The sequence below is a fragment of the Bison bison genome, unplaced genomic scaffold (genome assembly GCF_000754665.1).
Source record: "Bison bison bison isolate TAMUID 2011002044 unplaced genomic scaffold, Bison_UMD1.0 scf7180017864263, whole genome shotgun sequence".
In the NCBI taxonomy this organism is placed as follows: Eukaryota; Metazoa; Chordata; class Mammalia; order Artiodactyla; family Bovidae; genus Bison; species Bison bison.
The window spans coordinates 1,333,011-1,352,563 of NW_011494835.1; the positions used below are offsets into that span (position 1 = coordinate 1,333,011).

The 19,553-nt window shown below is 38.6% G+C and overlaps 1 protein-coding gene across 8 annotated transcripts in view; it reads right to left on the reverse strand.

The window, feature by feature from the left end:
* NPNT (nephronectin) overlaps positions 1–19,553 on the reverse strand; it is a 97,809-nt gene that overhangs the window by 47,754 nt on the left and 30,502 nt on the right. For 6 of the 8 annotated variants that reach the window (XM_010848251.1, XM_010848248.1, XM_010848245.1 and 3 more), the window contains 2 exons: positions 9,323–9,415; positions 4,738–4,830 (listed from right to left, as the gene is read on the reverse strand). In XM_010848251.1, the coding sequence (XP_010846553.1) occupies positions 4,738–4,830; positions 9,323–9,415 (186 nt within the window). The remainder of the gene's footprint in view (positions 1–4,737; positions 4,831–9,322; positions 9,416–19,553) is intronic. The other 2 variants (XM_010848249.1, XM_010848247.1) reach the window with 1 other exon arrangement.

Below are 19,553 nucleotides of genomic sequence, written 5' to 3' on the forward strand. Positions count from 1 at the left end.
TATCTGGGGTTATACTGCTAGATTCACTCTGGTCCATGTGATCTTCCTACTTCAACTTCTTGTCTCTGTTTAAAGAAGATACTGTGTGAACCTATCTTAGTTTGTAGAAAGTATACGGATTTTTAATATTAGACTGCTTTGACCTTCCCAAAGAAAGGCTATTTTTTTTAAGAGGATAGAAGCTCAATGAATTAGAGTGATCACTGTTGAGGTTCCTCTTATTCATAGTCTAAAAACTAATCTCAGATTAAAGAAGAAGCTTCAGTCTCCTACTATAGTAAACCATTTGAGTCACAAAATAAACTTAAAAAAAGACCCTCCAACATTATTTTCATTCATTCTGCAGTTAGGAAGGGCATATAGAAATACAAATGGACAATACATAATAGACTATCATCCTGTATTTTAGGTTTACTGGTTTAAATATCAATACGAAGGGAGCTAATGAACTTCACGTGAGACTTTTCCAACCCAAGTTGAACATTACCTCAAGTGAAAATAAATCTCATGACAAATATACACTGAAACACTAATGCCCAAAATACAGATTTCATTAAAAAGAAATATGACGTGTTTATTTTGTCAGGACTGCCAGCAAAGGCACCTGATTAGCCTAATTTAATTATCTATTAATCCATGTCATCAATTGGAAATATATCTAGTTACAAGTTGTTTTCAAATCTAACTAAATTTAAATCTGACCTTCTCATTTATTAAAAGTCTATACTTTTTTATATACTTAATGTATACATTTTTATATACTTAATGTAACCAAGTACACTGTTTTTTAAAAACATCAAGTAGTTATTTCATATAAAAATTTTAAAACTGTTTTACCAACTTGCCGATTTAGTCTATTTTCTAACCTTAACACAACTGTGAGCAGATCCCCAGCTGGGTGAAGCCTGGGGAGGTTACATAAATAAACCAGATACCTTCATCATCTCCTATGCTTTCTTTATTTTTAAACTTCATACACTCTTCCCCAGTCAAGGATATTCAAAACAGAATCATAATTAAAATTTTTTATTTCAAAAAATTTCCTCAAAGAAACTGCTTTGCAAATTATAATATCAACAAAAATTTGATTTTCCCCCCTCTGTTAAAATGAGTAAAATTTTTAAATCAAAGAGAAAAGACAGAGAAAGAAATCCATTCCACTTCTTATATTCTTCTACCTTGTTTTTCAGTATTTATTAAAAATTAGAGTCAAGCAGTCATTTCTCATGTTCTAAGAGTTAATTACAATGCTTAATGTGTCCCTGCAGATTCACATCTGGCTTTGATAAATCCCTGAATGATATTAGGAGAAGGGGACAACAGAGGATGAGACGGCTGGATGGCATCACCGACTTGATGGACATGAGTTTGAGTGAACTCTGGGAGTTGGTGATGGACAGGGAGGCCTGGCGTGCTGCGATTCATGGGGTCGCAGAGCCGGACACGACTGAGCGACTGAACTGACTGATATTATAGTAAATAGTATTTAAATCTGAATACATTAAGAGAAAGGCTTTGTGTTTTAGAATAGAACAACAAAGAATAGAGTAAGACTGAATTCTATACCCCAAGGGAAGCATACTGATGGATATAAAACATGTCAATTAAGAACCCTTAAAAAGCATCAGAAACTTCTGTGGTTTCCAGATGGGATTGGTTAGATGTTTATAGCACCAGGCAGCTCGTATACAAGGCGTATTTATGCCAATGGAAATGTCTGCGGACACTACGGTCATGAACTAAAGCTGAAGCCCAGCTGAGGCCGCTCCAGTCTTGGTGGATAAAGTGGCCCTGAGGATGCCCAGGGGAGTCTTTGCGACTCAGACTGGGGTTGGTGGTGGTCTTCAATCAAATTTACCTTTCCCTTCCCATAAGAAAAAAACACTTAGGGGTTAAGAAGCATAAAACTGAAAGGAAATGAAAAATCACTAAGATATCATAATTCCAATAAAAAAGACCCAAACAAACCTGAGAATCACCTATGAAATGATATGGAAAATTAAATAAACATGCAGTATTTAGGGGGGCAAATATGGAGACACGTGTTGGCTATTTTACTATTATTAAATTGACACATAAGCATCCAAATAGGCTGAAAGCAATTTGAGAAAGCTGTACTCTAACAGCTGGTGACAGGCTAGGTGACACCCCCCGACAGCTGGCCGCTGTCCACGTCCTGAGTGATGGCCACCATTGCCCCATCTGCCATACGCAAGTCTCCTAAAAACTTCCCACTGACCCTTATAAAACCACTGCAGAAATGATGAAATAGAATTCCACAATTATCCATGATTTTCAGTATTTACCAAATATTAGAACTCTAAGGCAGGGCGCTTCAACAGATTAAAAGCATCTGGTGTCCTGTGATGAACTTCCTTTTCCTCAATATTCTTTAGAGTTTCTAGTCTATGATTACTATCTTGTACTTTATTTCTGCCTGCAATGCAGGAGACTCAGGTTCAATCCCTGGGTTGGGAAGATTCCCTGGAGAAGGAAATGGCTACCCCTTCTAGTATTCTTGCCTGGGTAATTCCATGGACAGAGGAGCCTGACGGGCTAGAGTCCACAGGGTCACAAAGAGTAGGATATGACTGAGGGACTAATACCTTATTTCCTTATTGACCTTATAAAATTGAGTTGATGTTTCCTGCTCCCAAAATCTCTAGCGTAATAGCCCTTGTAACATTTTTATTACTATCAAATTAAGTCAGAAATTCGAAAATGACACTTCCAATTTATAGGAAAGGCTCCTACAATAACGAGCAGATTATAAAGAACAAGTAAATTCCCCTTGATCGCACTTTCTCAGATCACACTTAGAAGTTGACGAAAGAATGTAGGAAAGAAAACTTGTGTCTTTGTTTTAAATTTACTTATATTTTGGTCTTTCTCTAGAAGTTTGTAATGTAATACACTTCATAAGGAAAATCTATTATAAAAAAATGAATGACTTTATCATGTATCTATCTTATCACATCAATGACAGAACTTTACAATTAAACCACTTACATTCAAATACTCATATTGTTATATATACAATCCTTAAGGAGTGTCTATTACAGTCAGGAGTATATTTAAGCAAGTGGGTGAATTCAGGAGCTTGGATTGGGGTGGGGGGAGGGGAAGCGGGAAGGAGCTGGTCCAGGACAAAAATGCAAGCTGCATAGCATTATAATTACACTTCAGAAAGAAAAAAGAATCAGAAATTTTATTAGCATGCAGACAATGAAAATTAACTTGAAAATCTGGAAGAGATTCATTGAGTGAAATAATGCCATGGATTTTTAAGGAATATCATCTTTCATTCATTTAATGTAATTTGGACATTTTTTTCTTCCTTTGAGGCTTAAACTATGCAATGCCTCAGAAGTCTAATAAGCTTTTGCATTTTGTCTGACTCAAGTGGAGGTCACAGGCAAACAGATCTCAGTATGTCAACCGTCATAACTCTTACCCCTTAAATTTTCAATGATTCTGAAACTCATCCTATTGCCCGAATTTCTTGATACAAATCAAGTTCCCTATGAGCACAGGCAATAATAATTTAAATGAATTTAACTCAGTCATTCTAAGTTCCTAAATTTATGAGTGAGGAAAAAAAGTCTTTCAGAAATACTGTAAAGTTATACTGCCATTTAATTTTTCTACAAAACTTTCCAGCCTAATGAAGACGTTAATATTTTAGGTGTTTCTATTCTCACGCCAGCCCTGCAGATGACCAGAACAGGAATTACTCTCCTATTATTAATTGGTATGCCAAGATTTGCTCACAATTATAGAGCTACTTGGGCCTTCCAAGGTGGTGCTAGTGGTAAAGAATCTGCCTGCCAAGAAAGGAGATGCAAGAAACATGGGTTCAATCACTGGGTCAAGAAGATCCTCTGGAGTAGGAGATGGCAGCCCCCTCCAATATTCTTGCCTGGGAAATTTCATGGACAGAGGAGGCTGGAGGGCTACAGTCCATGGGATTGCAAAGAGTCAGACACTACTGAGCACGATGACAGAGCCTCTTAAGGCCTGTGCTGGAACCACAACTCAGACTTTCTAATATCGCAAGAAAGTGAAAGTGAAGTCGCTCGGTTGTGTCCGACTCTTTGCGATCCCATGGACTGTAACCTACCAGGCTCCTCAGTCCATGGAATTTTCTAGGCAAGGCAAGAGTACTGGAGTGGGTTGCCATTTCCTTCTCCACGGGATCTTCCCAACCCAGGGATTGAACCCAGGTCTCCCATATTGCAGGCAGATGCTTTACCATCTGAGCCACCAGGCAAGCTGGTTCACCAAAAGAGGGAAGCTCACATATGGTCTGATTTCCAGGTGACCTAAAACTCTATACACCAAATGTGGTGGTGGGGAAGAGGACTTGCACACTTCTAAAATCTATTCAGCAGAAGTCATCAAAACCCCAGTCTCAGGTGCTGTGGAATTCCTGACTTGGCCTACATAAGAAAACAGAAGCTACTTTGTTATCTGATTCTCTGAGAAAAAGTTTGAAACTCAGAAGAGAAGAAGAAAGGCCATGGGTACTTGAGGCAGGGAAAGGACAGCAGAGGCGCCAGGCTTTTAGGAGCGCAGAGAATCGGCACCAGCTGACAATTCCTGCCACTTGCTTCACATGCTCAGGACATGGAGGACTGGGCGCTCCTGGGGGAGCCTTCAGGACACCGGCAAGAAATGACAACACTGCAGGAAGCCGTGCAGGTTGGGGTCAGGCCACCTGAGACGACGCACGCTCACCCCTTGAAGGCAAACTGGTGGCTGGATGATCCGGGGGTTGCAAAAGAGGCTGTTCACTGCCTTGGTCAAGAGGAGTTGGGTAGAGGTGCTCGTCTTCACACCAGGAAGAAGGTAATAAGAGTCAACTTTGAACTGATGTCATTTTAGCCCTAAAAATCTTTGTAAGTATATATTAAACAATTACATAAAGTTGGTGGAGTTCAAAAAGAATGCTTTAGATACTTTACAAAAATAAGTTTCTAGTTCTTCTGGCTTCTCTTTTTCAGTTTTAATTTCTGTGTTTCTTAAAATTTATCACTGCTATCTTGCTTCCGAAGAACACACAAACATTATAAGTTAACAATCCACATCTTCATATCAACTTTTTTAAGCACACACAAAAAAGAGATGGTCATTTTAAAAATGATTTTAGTCATCAACAAAGAGAAAATTCAAAGATTATACAAAAATTGACTATAATCAACCTGCTCTGTTTAGGTACATCTAGGTTTTAAATGACCAACTTAATATCTTTTCCTATATTAGTATGTTGTACAACAGTTTAAAACCTTACATAATCATGCATAAACTTATGATCTGCATAAAGATCTCATTTAAATAAGTAACATGATAGATCATTTATGTATTCATTCAGGTGTAAGAACTAATGTCACATTTCGGTCACTTTTAATTAGAATATACCTAAGAGACCCTGCCCAGACACAGATAGGATTGAGATATCAGAGGTTGGGGGAAAAAAAGAATATACATTAGAAGCTTTCTGCAAAAAAAGTGGTATTGCCATTATTAGCTTACCAAAATATTATGAGTAGGTCCCAAAGTAGGCAATCACATCCTGTTTCAAGACTATCACATTATTAACAGCCAGTTAAATTTCCAATTTAAATGAATATTGGTTTCTGGGGTTGAAACCGCACGTCATTCAAAAAATAAAGCCTTAAGAAACTACCTTAATCTTAGTTAAAACACTCCAACTATTGTTCTAAGGAAGGCAATCAATTTAGACCTAATTAGCTTACCACAGTTGACTGTCTGGTTCCCTGGTACAAGATACCGATTCTTTTCTTAGGATAAGGAATTCAACATTTGAAACAAAAACCATGTGAAGAGATTAATAACTGATATTTATGAACTATTTCTTCTGAAATTATTATACTGTAAAGCATGCTGTAAATTCAGCAGGATATCTTTCATTCCTGAAAATATGCAATGATATGATACATTACATGCCCCAAATAATTCTCTAATGGGAAAGTTATGAAAAACACTATTATCTATAATAGTATCCTTTTTTGGCTGAGGAGAAAGGGGATTTGCATGGGTAGAGGCCCAAGGTTGGCGGGGGGTGGGGGCAGTAATCTTCATGAATAAAATTACCGGAGAAAGTAAGCTGGAAAAAAAAAATTTCGCCAGAGTTCAGATTAGAATGAATATGGTCAGTCCATGCCTACGATTTTCTATGTGATCTGGCTATGGCAAATCTAGAGTGTGACCCAGAGGGAAGCACAAGCCATGACCAGCAGATTCACACTAATCTTGTACCAAGGCTTCTAAATTAAGCCAGTTCCAAAGTGGGCCTGCCCTGCTCTTCTGCTCTCTGGCAGCTCCAAAAGCACTCATTAAGTGCTTGTCATCCATTCGAGCTCTTCACTCAGCTGTTCAAGCAAGTCTCCAGGGGTGAGTTCTTAAAGTACACAGCTCGTAACACAATTTTTAGTGGGTATAATTTTTGCCTTATACCCAAACCTACTTTTAATCAAATGCTAATTTCCAGTTCTATGGAGATTTATTTCAATTCTAACTCTTCTTAACATTTCTCTCCTCAAGAAAAAAGAAACCAGGGAATTCCCTGGTGGTCTCCTAGTTAGGACTCTGTGTTTCCATTGCAGGAGGCATGGGTTTGATCCCTGGTCGGGGAACTAAGATCCTACATGCCCTATGGTGTGGCCAAAAAATAAACAAACACCCTGGGCTTAAAAAAAAAAAACAAAAAACCTGCTTGATTTCTCATATCTCTGAGGCATGTTTTCCATTTTATTAAAATGTATGGATAAAACGTCTGGATAAAATCAGTTTAAGTTAATTTGTCATGTAGCAGATATAAACACTTAGTTCTAATACTTAATAACATTTCTGGGGCTCTCTGGCCTCTACCTGGATCACTGCGGCAGCCTCTCTGACCCTGACAAATAGTCCATGGATACAAAGAATAAAGAGCTATACCAAACAGCTCCAGGGAACTCTCTCAGTTCCTATGGTGTTAGGACCAAGAACCATGACATTAAACAGTCACTAAGCAAATATTTCACGTGCACTTATCATGTGCAAATCATTTTGATAAAAATTTTCAGGAACCAAGAAGTCAGAGGGACCCCACAAATGGTTCCTGCTCTCAACGAATGTAACTTGCCACAATTGCTTATATGGTAAAAAAGGAAAAGAGAGATGATCAAAATATGTAGGTTTACTGTAGACTCAAGTTTTATATGGAGAAGGCAATGGCACACCACTCCAGTACTCTTGCCTGGAGAATCCCAGGGACGGGGGAGCCTGGTGGGCTGCAGTCCATGGGGTCACTAAGAGTCGGACATGACTGAGCGACTTCACTTTCACTTTTCACTTTCATGCATTGGAGAAGGGAATGGAGGCCCACTCCAGTGTTCTTGCCTGGAGAATCCCAGGGACGGGGGAGCCTGGTGGGCTGCCATCTATGGGGTCGCACAGAGTCAGACACGACTGAAGCGACTTAGCAGCAGCAGCAAGTTTTATATTCAGGATTTAACTTGAAATTACATTTTCAGTAAGGCTCACTATTTTTGCAGGTGTAAAATCCCATTTTGCCACTGATAAAATCCTCTTTCCCCCAATTATATTTAGTTTGGGAAGGCAAGATTTCAATTTGGTATATTTCCATTTTTCTTAAGAGAAACAGATATTATTGCAAGGAAAGGTACACAGTCAACTAGTTTTCTGAAAATCAGAGATACCCAGAGATGGATCCGTGTTCCAATGATAGTTTTAGTGTCTACGAATCATATTAAAGTTGATGTAGCTCCTGCAAATAAATTTAAATGAATTTCTCCGCAACCTCAACAGTGGCTTCTTTTAATAATCTTCTTTGTATACATTCCTGGCATGAGGACAACGTTTCATGGTGCTGACATATTAATGAAACCTGCGATGCTTTATGTTCAGCACTTTAAAAAAAAAAGAAGCATGCTGGCACTCTAAGATGAACACTGACAACTCAATAATCAGAACTGAACATGCTGCTACTTGAGAACTCACACTGGAGAGGAAATTAAATGGGTTTTTAAAATCAAATGGGTTTAAAAACATGTCACATTTCACTAACACGGATTTCATCTGGTAGTTCAGGAACAATTACCCATACTTTTAAATTTCAGTGTGCCTGATTCTTGTGAAAACTATGTCTATAAATCACAAGTTTACATGACACACTTCAAGGAACATCAGATACCGAAGAACAAGAATATTTCAACAAGATCATTTCTGTATCAGATGAGGTCAACTAAGTATCTATGGGACAGTTAGACCCTATACAAACTGTTTCATTTGACATTTAAAATGCTAGGAAATATTACTTTAAGGAATAAATGAAAAATTTTACTCCTTTTATCCTTGAATCTTTCTAGTGAAATCTAACCCTATCTTTTCTTTACATCTGTTTTTAGCTCTGAACAGTAGAAAGATTTTGGTTGAAATTAAACAGACAAGCCTTGTCAGCCTTGTAATGCAGCAAGTCAGAGGATCACATTTCCAATGTTTTTGCCATCCAAAACTACACTGGTAGAAAGAACATGAGTTATATAGACAACAGCTCTAAGTTGACATAGATCTTTTACCAATTAATTTTGTGAACCTGGACAAAACACTGATTATATACGATGTCTCATCAAGAGGAAAATACTATTTATAGCCTAATTATAATAAATAACATTCTACCTCCTAATGCTGTTGTAGTGATATAAACAGGTAATATATGCAAAATACCTTAGCACCATGAGGACTAAATAAAGATCTACTTTTAAAAGCAACTGACACCAAATTAAAAATAATTTGTTAGGTTAATCAAAATCTTGATTTCTCAGAGGAACCTCACAAACTGGTCAAAAGTTGAAGAGAACTGAATCACAAAGATCAAAGAGCTCAGAGTTGGAAGGGACCTCAAAATTTCAAGCCAAACCTCCTACCTGACTTTGTGTATTAAAGTGTTTTCACCTCACAGAGATCCAAGGAGGCTAAGAGTTTGCTAAAGTTTTCCAAATAGTGGAAGACCAAGGAGGAGCAGACGTAAGGCTTCTACTGACATCGTCATTTTCTTTTTCAAAATGCATTTTCATTATTAATAGTGAATGAAAGGACGAAATTCTTTAACTGCCCCACAATTAAGTAGATTTAACAAGACTTATCATTATTCGATTTTTATCTTTCAGCAAAATGACATCTCACATGTTTGGGGACAATGGTCATGGAAAAGTGGTCTGCATGAAAACTTAAGTTTCTATATCAGGGAGGAGTAGAGAGGGTTTATGACTGTCTACTTTGCACAGGGTTTCCCTACCTTGATTGCAGGTCTTCCCGGCAAATCCAGGGTGACACTTGCACTTGTTTGGCCCGACACATTCACCATGTTTGCACTGTGGCTGGCACACAGCTGTGGAAAGAGGGTATCATGCATTATTCCTAGTTCAGCAGCACGTCAACCATGTAGAATCTATGTCATGTACCCGTTTGATAATCAAAGAAAAAACTAAGAACTTGCAACAGAGTGAGCAGTAAGCACTGTCTAGACTACACAATCACACACATGTATTTTGTGTGTGTGTATATTGCTTGTGTGTGTATTGCTTGGGGCTGGAATTTTGCTAAACTTGAGGACAGTACTCAAATAGCCAAAAAAGAAGAAACATTGGAAAACTATATACAAAGACAACTGATTTTTGTCAATGGTTATCACTTTACAATAACCTGCACCCATAATTTCAAAATGATTTTCTCAAATATGCTTCAAAACATAGTTCTCAATCCAAAGATATTAGTTAAAAATGAACCCCTAGATAAATTTCCAATTAAATAACAAATATTTTCTTGGAAAGGATATTTCCAAGTATACAATGGTTCAAAATGAATTAGAAACTAAAACTCAGTATTTTGGAAACTTCAACTTCAGTATACTTCTGGCATTTTGTCCTTCCTTCACCTTAAGTTACATCATAATCACTCATCAATCTATAATAGGCTTCCTATAGCTTATCACAGAAAAGAGAAAGTTCCATTTTACATTGCCAATCTTCTATCAGCTGAGTTTGTCATCGTTCAAGACCCTAAAATGCTGTAAACCATCAATCAAATCTTTTCGTAGTCTTCAATTCCTGCTAAGATACTGATAAGAATTTATTCTGTTTATACAGTAATTCTCAGCTGGGGATATTTTGCTGTCTATGGGGCATGTAGCACAAATGAAGACATTTTCTATAGTCACACTGGGAACAGGGTACCACTAGCATCTAGCGAGTATATAGTGATGCTGCTAAACATCCTTCAATGCTCAGGTAACTCCCCATAACAAAAATTATCCAGCTCAAAATGTGATGGTTCCAGACTGAGAAATCTTGCTCTATACCAAATCTGTATATGGTGCTACACCAGATATTAAAATAGATGCAAAATCATTGTATAGTGTGGTCCCTGGTCTCAAAGAGCCTATACTCTAGACACAAAGACAAAGCAATCATGTTTTTATTCAAGGCAACATTTATGAGCAAAAATGGTGGCACACATGGGATTTGTGAAGAAATCATCACATATCCACATAGAGTTGTACAGAAAGCCTCGAAGAGGAGGTCTTGAGGTGGATCTTGAAGCCTGGTAGACAGAGAAGACAGTGGACCATCCAAGGTGTGCAGATTTATACAGCAAAACGGGTCTCATTGATTTAGAGGAGGCTTATCAAGCCAAAGAGATAGGCAAACACTAGGGGAAGAATAAGAGGTAGACAATCATAGGTGAGTGGTACCAGAGCATGATGCTCCCTAAATTCCAGACTGAGGAATATGCACTTTGTCTACAAGAACTGAACACTTCATCATTATCTTTAGGAGAATTACCTGATAAAAATAACCTGGGAATATTAGCATGGTGATGATACGCAGGATGGACTGGAGTCTGACATGCAGATAAAATGATCTATGTTTGGTGACAGGAAGAGGTGGGCTTCACTAACCCCTGAGGGACGAGCAAATAGGTCTTGAAGACCAAGGGGAGAGGGGTCAACAGTGATTCTGTGTCTCCAGTACCTGACACCTGCTCCCTGCCATATCAGCCCACACTCTTCTCCATCCTGGCAGATGCTCCCATTTTTGGACAATTCTCAAACATCATCTCCTTCAAAGCACTAACACTCCTATGAAACTGTTGTGCATTTTATCTTTGGTGTTTTCCTCATTTCCTCATTTGACTCACCAACCCTCCCCTTGCTGAGCACTCCACACACAGGTTTGTTTGCCAATCTTACTTTTAGCCCTTTCCCACCTGTGTTACTCACCCCAAGTGAACCCTGTACCATGACTAATCCTTACTGCTGCTCTATAGGTATTTAATGTAAAATCTTGCACAAAGAAATGATGAGCAGAGAGTCAAGTATAAGTGGTAGAGAAATGCACTGGAGAAATTCATAAAAATCCGATTTTAGACATGGCATGACATTCAACAGAAAGCAGTGAGAAGAAATGAACTATCTAGGAGGTCCTTCCAACATTATGCTTCAGTCAACTGTATACCTGGTAGATGGTTTATATGCAGTTTTAAAAAGAAGTCCCAGAAATAAGCCATCCTTTATGTAAGTTCCAGGCCCAATCAAGAAATGCAAGTTAAAACATTTTAATTTTAAAGGAAAGATGTTCCATAAATCTTAACAATTATATATTAATACAACCTGAATTGTTATCACAGATGCATCCCAAGTGCCATATTTGAAAAAAAAAATTAGTAAATCAACTAGATTGGAATAAAATAAATTTTTAAAAAAGAAGAAGGGGGAAAAAAAGTAAACACCTCAAAATAATTAAATGCAAGTCAAGGTAAAAACCTCCCCAAATAACTGGATTTTGAAAATATCTCTAAAACATGAAAAAGAAATTTAGAAAGTAGCACATGAAAAAGTTTGTCAAACAATTACATATGAGGCACTCAGGGTGGGCTGCCTTTTGCCCCACTGACCAGCCTGAAGTCCATCCATTTATGGTGCTTTCAGGTACTTTTCAGAAATAAAAGGTTTTATTGTCCCCCTTCCTTTTTCCTTGTTTGTTTGGAGTGAAGTGCCCTAATCTCGGGCACATCAAATGCCCTTGTTCTAAGAGGCCCAGACTGTTAATGTTTCCTACATGTTTAGGGAGCCAGTATTTTCAAACAGACTGCTATTTACACTTCTACCTAACAGACTATTCACTGAAGTAACCAACAACCTGTATATTAGTCAACAGCTATTAAATAGACTAAGATACTCACAATGCTGGTGTGTGTGTGTGTATACATATATATATATATATATATATATATATATTGCCTTACAAAAAGAACACCCTTATTGCACAAAAAGGCCTTCTCCTATTATCCTGCTAGCATTAGGTCTGCAATGGAATTCAATACACATGTACTAAATATTGAGTAGATGCAGTTATTCTACTAGGCAAGTGAGGGGGAAGAGGGGCTTACACAGGATATGAAAACTAACTTTGAAATTTTACTATGTTGGCTGAAAGTTAACAAGAGCTGTGACAGATGAGATGAAAGAAGCAGAGAGGGGCAGAGAGTAACTGTGACTGTGGTCCTAGAAAGGCTTCCTGCCAGAAATGTGATCTGAGCAACGCCTGAGAGGTAAGCAGCAGAGGCAGTTGAGATGGGAGACAAAGCCTTGCAGAATCAAGCAAAGGATGAGGGAAGGACAATAAAGGGCGTTCTCAGGGGCCACCAAGGCTCTGTGGAGCCATACAGGGTAAAGCCATACAGTGCTTAGAACAGCAGATGGGAGCAAAAGATAGGTTGGTGTAAGTCATAAAAGGCACTGGTGGCAGAAAGTGATAGGTTGTTACTAATATTTGTTTTTCCCTTCTTTAAAATAGAGTGGCTTTTTTTTTTTCTGAGTAGGTGAAGGGTTTATTGTTTAGTCGATGTCATGTCTGACTCTTTCACGACCCCATGAACTGTAGCCCACCAGGCTCCTCTGTCTATGGGATTCTCCAGGCAAGAGTACTGGAGTGGGTTGCCATTTCCTTCTCCAGGGGATCTTCCTGACCCAGGCAGGGATCAAATCTGCGTCTCTTGCTCTCCAGCTCTGGCAAGCAGATTCTTTACCATTGAGCCACCAGGGAAGTCCTAAGTAATGAGTTGAAAGTGAAATTGCTCAGTCGTGTCCAACTCTTTGCAACCCCATGGGCTGTAGCCTACAAGGCTCCTCTGTCCATGTGATTTTCCAGGCAACAGTACTGGAGTGGGTTGCCATTTCCTTCTCCAGGGGATCTTCCCGACCCAGGGATCAAACCTGGGTTTCCCACATTGTAATGAGTAACCCATAACAAGTAATGAGTTAGCAATAGACAATTATATTCCCTGTCCTCCCTGACATATTTGGGTAGTCAAGTGACTAAATTCTGGTCAGCATAAAGTATTGGGTGCAGCTTTTGGAACTTGAAAGCTACTTAAAAAGGTGACTGATTAGTATATATATCCTCTGTCTTTTTGCCTGGAATATAGAAGTCATGGCTGAACTACAATGGCTACTTTGTGATTATGGGATGAATCTTGAGAATGGGAAAGAGGCTGAACTAGAAGTCATAATACTAACCCTAAATGGCCATTCTAGCCTTTTAGGACACTGGTCTTTGTGTCAGTGTTCCTTGCAGCCAAGTACAATTACAATATAGTATAATTTACAAGTAATACCTGACTATCCTGGAGCACAAGGCTGTGGAATCTGGACTTACTCTGTGTTTACCATCAAGCCAGCAGATGCTGGATACAAACTAAGGACAGAACTGTTATGACAGAATCTTCGTAAAGAAACACAACTTGTCAAGTTATCTTAAACTTCCACTATCATATACTTCAGAAGTATCTAAAGAACTTCACTGCTACATCTAAATACTAGATGAAAAAACACAGATCCACCTTGACATTAGGGAAAAATGATTCCCAACTTCCGTGTAAACAGACCCACCCTTTGACAACCCATTTCACTATAATGTGAGTTCTCAGTGGTCAGCACACACCAACCTTCACAACTTGCTGTGAATAGTAGGTCAAGGAAAAAAAAAAATAAGCAGACTATTTTTTTTTTTTTTAGCAGTCTATTTCAGAATGATCTTTTCAAAACAACAAAAATAGATGAGACCCTGACTGGTAGGAAACAATGTGTCTGCTGTCGCTAAAGGTTAAGCAGAAGTCAGCACTGTTTCGCTGAGCTTCCTGTGGATCAGGGACAAGAAGTCTGGGCCACATGTGGTCCATGGAGGACCACTGGCATCCACATATGATTTAGCAGCTCAAGAAACCAAATTCAGGTGAGGATCACAGGTAGTCAGTGAATGACAGATTCTCTTCCCCGCAAAATCAGATGTTGGAATTAAGGTCAAATGGGCATATCACACTCAAAATTTACTCTGTAACATTCCTACAACACAATCTCCAAAGTGCCCTTAAAATAACCCCTAAACCATTACTTGAACTAAAGAAACAAGTCTCAACTGGCAAAGCAAACAGAGTTCTTTAATGGCACATGTTCCTGTTTGACTACAATCTAAGATTTTCCTCTTAAAAATTCATCCTAACTGATGTAACTGGAGTTTTGAGAGTTGGACAATGTTTTCTGACACTAAGTTAGACAATGTTATCAAATAAGATGGGGGAAATTAAACTCCCACATCAGTTCTATATAATATCTTATGTAATCTAATCACAGTTGGGAGTCAAGTGCCAACATTTGTTAAAAAAAAAAAAAATGAAGACCCTGAGTTGCCCAAGCAGATGTTGGCTCTGGAGAGGGGCAAGGGAAAAGCCAACTCAACCTCAGGTGTTGTTGTAACTTGAGAAGTACTTTCTTAACGTAAATAAGATCGTCTTCTGAACCTGAGATGGATGAAACTGGAACCTATTATACAGAGTGAAGTAAGCCAGAAAGAAAAACACCAATACAGTATACTAACGCATATATATGGAATTTAGAAAGATGGTAACAATAACCCTGTGTACGAGACAGCAAAAGAGACACTGATGTATAGAACAGTCTTATGGACTCTGTGGGAGAGGGAGAGGGTGGGGAGATTTGGGAGAATGGCATTGAAACATGTATAATATCATGTATGAAACGAGTTGCCAGTCCAGGTTCGATGCACGATACTGGATGCTTGGGGCTGGTGCACTGGGATGACCCAGAGGGATGGTATGGGGAGGGAGGAGGGAGGAGGGTTCAGGATGGGGAACACAGGTATACCCGTGGCGGATTCATTTCGATATTTGGCAAAACTAATACAATATTGTAAAGTTTAAAAATAAAATAAAATTTTAAAAAATCACTTGTAATCCTCCTATCCTATATCATGTTGTAACTTGGGAAGTATTTTCTTAATGTAGATAAGATTGTCTTTCAAATCCTAAGAATCACTTGTAATTTTTGCAGTCTCCATTATGTTGCTATTCAGACATGGCACCATTAAAGGCAGAACAAAGAAACTGCTCTCCAAGGTGAGTGATTTGGAAACAACAATGACATAAAGTATTCCAGAGCAGGGCAGAAGGATGATGGATACAAAACTGGGACATTTCCTAGAGTGCTCATGACACCTAACAAGCTTCACAGAACTCAGATATGGATACACTCATTTTAAGAAAAGAGGAACACAGAATAAGGAGTATCTTTTTCAAAGAGCAACTGGCCTTGGGAAAGAGAGAGTTGCTAAAAGAGGCATTAAGCAAGCCATTGCTGTATTAATGGGAGCTGGAAGGAACGGAGGCAGAATGGTAGAGGGCTCCACCGAAAAGTGCCTTGAGTTTACTTTATCATAGGTACCACAAACCCAGAGAGAAGAATCCTACAGATCCCAAGATGTCCAGAGGAAAACAACTCTCCAGTCTCCTAATATCCTGTATTCTAGTGCTGCATATCCTATTTTCAAATCTAAATCCCTTCTGTCGTAAAAACTGGAGGAAAAGTGCCTCTGATTGTTATCATTATAAAAAAACTATCTGTTAAACGATCTCACGAATACAGAACGCAAAACCACTTTATATGACTGATTAGATTTACCCTCACAATATCCATATAAGGCAAGAGAGAGACAGACATTATCCTTATTTTGCCAGCAGACAAGCAAAAGCACAGAAAGTTAAGTGATTTGCCCGATTTCAGAAAAAATTTCATATAATCTTCTAATTCTTTTGGTATTCAGAAAAACTCCAGAAACCTAGGTTTTTGAGTGGATTTGGAAGAGAGGAGAGTGAGGTTATAGTGAAAACACTAACCAGGAAAGGATGAGAGGGATAGAGAATATCAAAGGTAATTAAAGGCATAAAAGTATTTAGAAAGGCATAAAACTTCTAGGAAGAAGTCACAGTTAAGAATACAACCTATATGGGGAGGGAGGAGGGTTCAGGATGGGGAACACGTGTATGCCTGTGGCGGATTCATTTCGATATATGGCAGAACCAATAAAATATTGTAAAGTTTAAAAATAAAATTAAATTAAAAAAAATACAACCTATAATTTGAGAAAATTTAAGTTAACACTGCCAGAATATTTCAACATAAAATGATCTTCTTAATTCACTGCTTGTTAGGTACAGAAGCTAGATTCTGAATCATTAATGAAGTATATAGAATTGTTATCTCTTCTGATGTATTATTACATCTATGATTTTTTCGCTCTCACATTTTAAAAAATATTATTTTCATTAAGAACTTAAACTAATCATAAACTACAGTCAAATATTAAGTCAATCAACTCTAAGTTGGTAATTTAGAGTATGAAGTTAAAATAAATAAGGATTTCTGTTCTATATAATGTTATTTTCCAAGAGATGTCTGGTTAATTTATTTCATTTTTGTCTTTTTGGAAACATCCAATTGAAGTTTCTCAAGTGTCTATTTAATCTCTATTTAACTTTTAATTCCTGAAGTAGACCAAAGAAAATAAGTACCTGCATCTTTGAATCTCAAGCCAACTTTTATTTACTATAATTAAGCACTATCCATTTTCACTTAAGGAATCTTCTTCTGAAAGTATTGTCATTTTTGGTTTACTTGCAATTTTAACTTTTTTCTGTTTTCATTGTAGCAGAATACTAAAACTTAGATTAATGCTAAATGAGACTTTAAGAACATTTCATAAAGTGTTATTACTTATCTGGAAGTGTGAAGTAGATTTGGGGGAGGTTTTCTTTAAGGAGGGTTAATGGAGCTACTCCACGTTCAAGGTCAGGAGGGGTGGCCTCGTCCAAGGTAAGGAGCAGCGGCTGTGCTTTGCTGGAGCAGCCGTGAAGAGAACCCCACGTCCAAGGTAAGAGAAACCCAAGTGAGACAGTAGGTGTTGGGAGAGGGCATCAGAGGGCAGACACACTGAAACCATAATCACAGAAAACTAGTCAATCTAATCACACTAGGACCACAGCCTTGTCTAACTCAATGAAACTAAGCCATGCCCGTGGGGCAACCCAAGACGGGCGGGCATGGTACAGAGGTCTGACAGAATGTGGTTCACTGGAGAAGGGAATGGCAAACCACTTCAGTATTCTTGCCTTGAGAACCCCATGAACAGTATGAAAAGGCAAAATGATAGGACACTGAAAGAGGAACTCCCCAAGTCGGTAGGTGCCCATTATGCTACTGGAGATTAGTGGAGAAATAACTCCACAAAGAATGAAGGGATGGAGCCAAAGCAAAAAAAATACCCAGTTGTGGATGTGACTGGTGATAGAAGCAAGGTCCGATGCTGTAAAGAGCAATATTGCATAGGAACCTGGAATGTTAGGTCCATGAATCAAGGCAAATTGGAAGTGGTCAAACAAGAGATGGCAAGAGTGAACGTCGACATTCTAGGAATCAGCGAACTCAAATGGACCGGAATGGGTGAATTTAACTCAGATGACCATTATATCTACTACTGTGGGCAGGAATCCCTTAGAAGAAATGGAGTAGCCATCATGGTCAACAAAAGAGTCCAAAATGCAGTACTTGGATGCAATCTCAAAAACAACAGAATGATCTCTGTTCGTTTCCAAGGCAAACAATTCAATATCCTGGTGATCCAAGCCTATGCCCCAACCAGTAACGCTGAAGAAGCTGAAGTTGAATGGTTCTATGAAGACCTACAAGACCTTTTAGAACTAACACCCAAAAAAGATGTCCTTTTCATTATAGGGGACTGGAATGCAAAAGTAGGAAGTCAAGAAACACCTGGAGTAACAGGCAAATTTGGCCTTGGAATACAGAATGAAACAGGGCAAAGGCTAATAGAGTCTTGCCAAGAGAACGCAATGGTCATAGCAAACATGCTCTTGCAACAACACAAGAGAAGACTCTACACATGGACATCACAGATGGTCAACACTGAAACCAGATTGATTATATTCCTTGCAGCCAAAGATGGAGAAGCTCTATACAGTCAGCAAAAACAAGAGCGGGAGCTGACTGTGGCTCAAATCATGAACTCCTTATTGACAAATTCAGACTTAAATTGAAGAAAATAGGGAAAACGACTAGACTATTCAGGTATGACCTAAATCAAATCCCTTATGATTATACAGTGGAAGTGAGAAATAGATTTAAGGGACTAGATCTGATAGAGCGCCTGATGAACTATAGACGGAGGTTCGTAACATTGTACAGGAGACAGGCATCAAGACCATCCCCATGGAAAAGAAATTCAAAAAAGCAAAATGACTGTCTGAGGAGGTCTTTCAAATAGCTGTGCAGAGAAGAGAAGAGAAAAGCAAAGGAGAAAAGGAAAGATATTCCCATATGAATGCAGAGTTCCAAAGAATAACAAAGAGAGATAAGAAAGTCTTCTTCAGCGTTCAGTGCAAAGAAATAGAGGAAAACAACAGAATGGGAAAGACTAGAGATCTCTTCAAGAAAAACAGAGATACCAAGGGAACATTTCATGCAAAGATGGGCTCGATAAAGGACAGAAATGGTATGGACCTAACAGAAGCAGAAGATATTAAGAAGAAGTGGCAAGAATAAACAGAAGAACTGTACAAAAAAGATCTTCATGACCCAGATGATCATGATGGTGTGATCACTGACCTAGAGCCAGACATCCTGGAATGTGAAGTCAAGTGGGCCGTAGAAAGCATCACTACGAACAAAGCTAGTGGAGGTGATGGAATTCCAGTTGAGCTATTCCAAATCCTGAAAGATGATGCTGTGAAAGTGCGGCACTCAATATGCCAGCAAAATTGGAAAACTCAGCAGTGGCCATAGGACTGGAAAAGGTCAGTTTTCATTCCAATCCCCAAGAAAGGCAATGCCAAAAGAACGCTCAAACTACCGCCCAATTGCACTCATCTCACACGCTAGTAAAGTAATGCTCAATATTCTCCAAGCCAGGCTTCAGCAATACGTGAACTGTGAACTTCCAGATGTTCAAGCTGGTTTTAGAAAAGGCAGAGGAACCAGAGATCAAATTGCTAACATCCGCTGGACCATGGAAAAAGCAAGAGAGTTCCAGAAAAACATCTATTTCTGCTTTATTGACTATGCCAAAGCCTTTGACTGTGTGGATCACAATAAACTGTGGGAA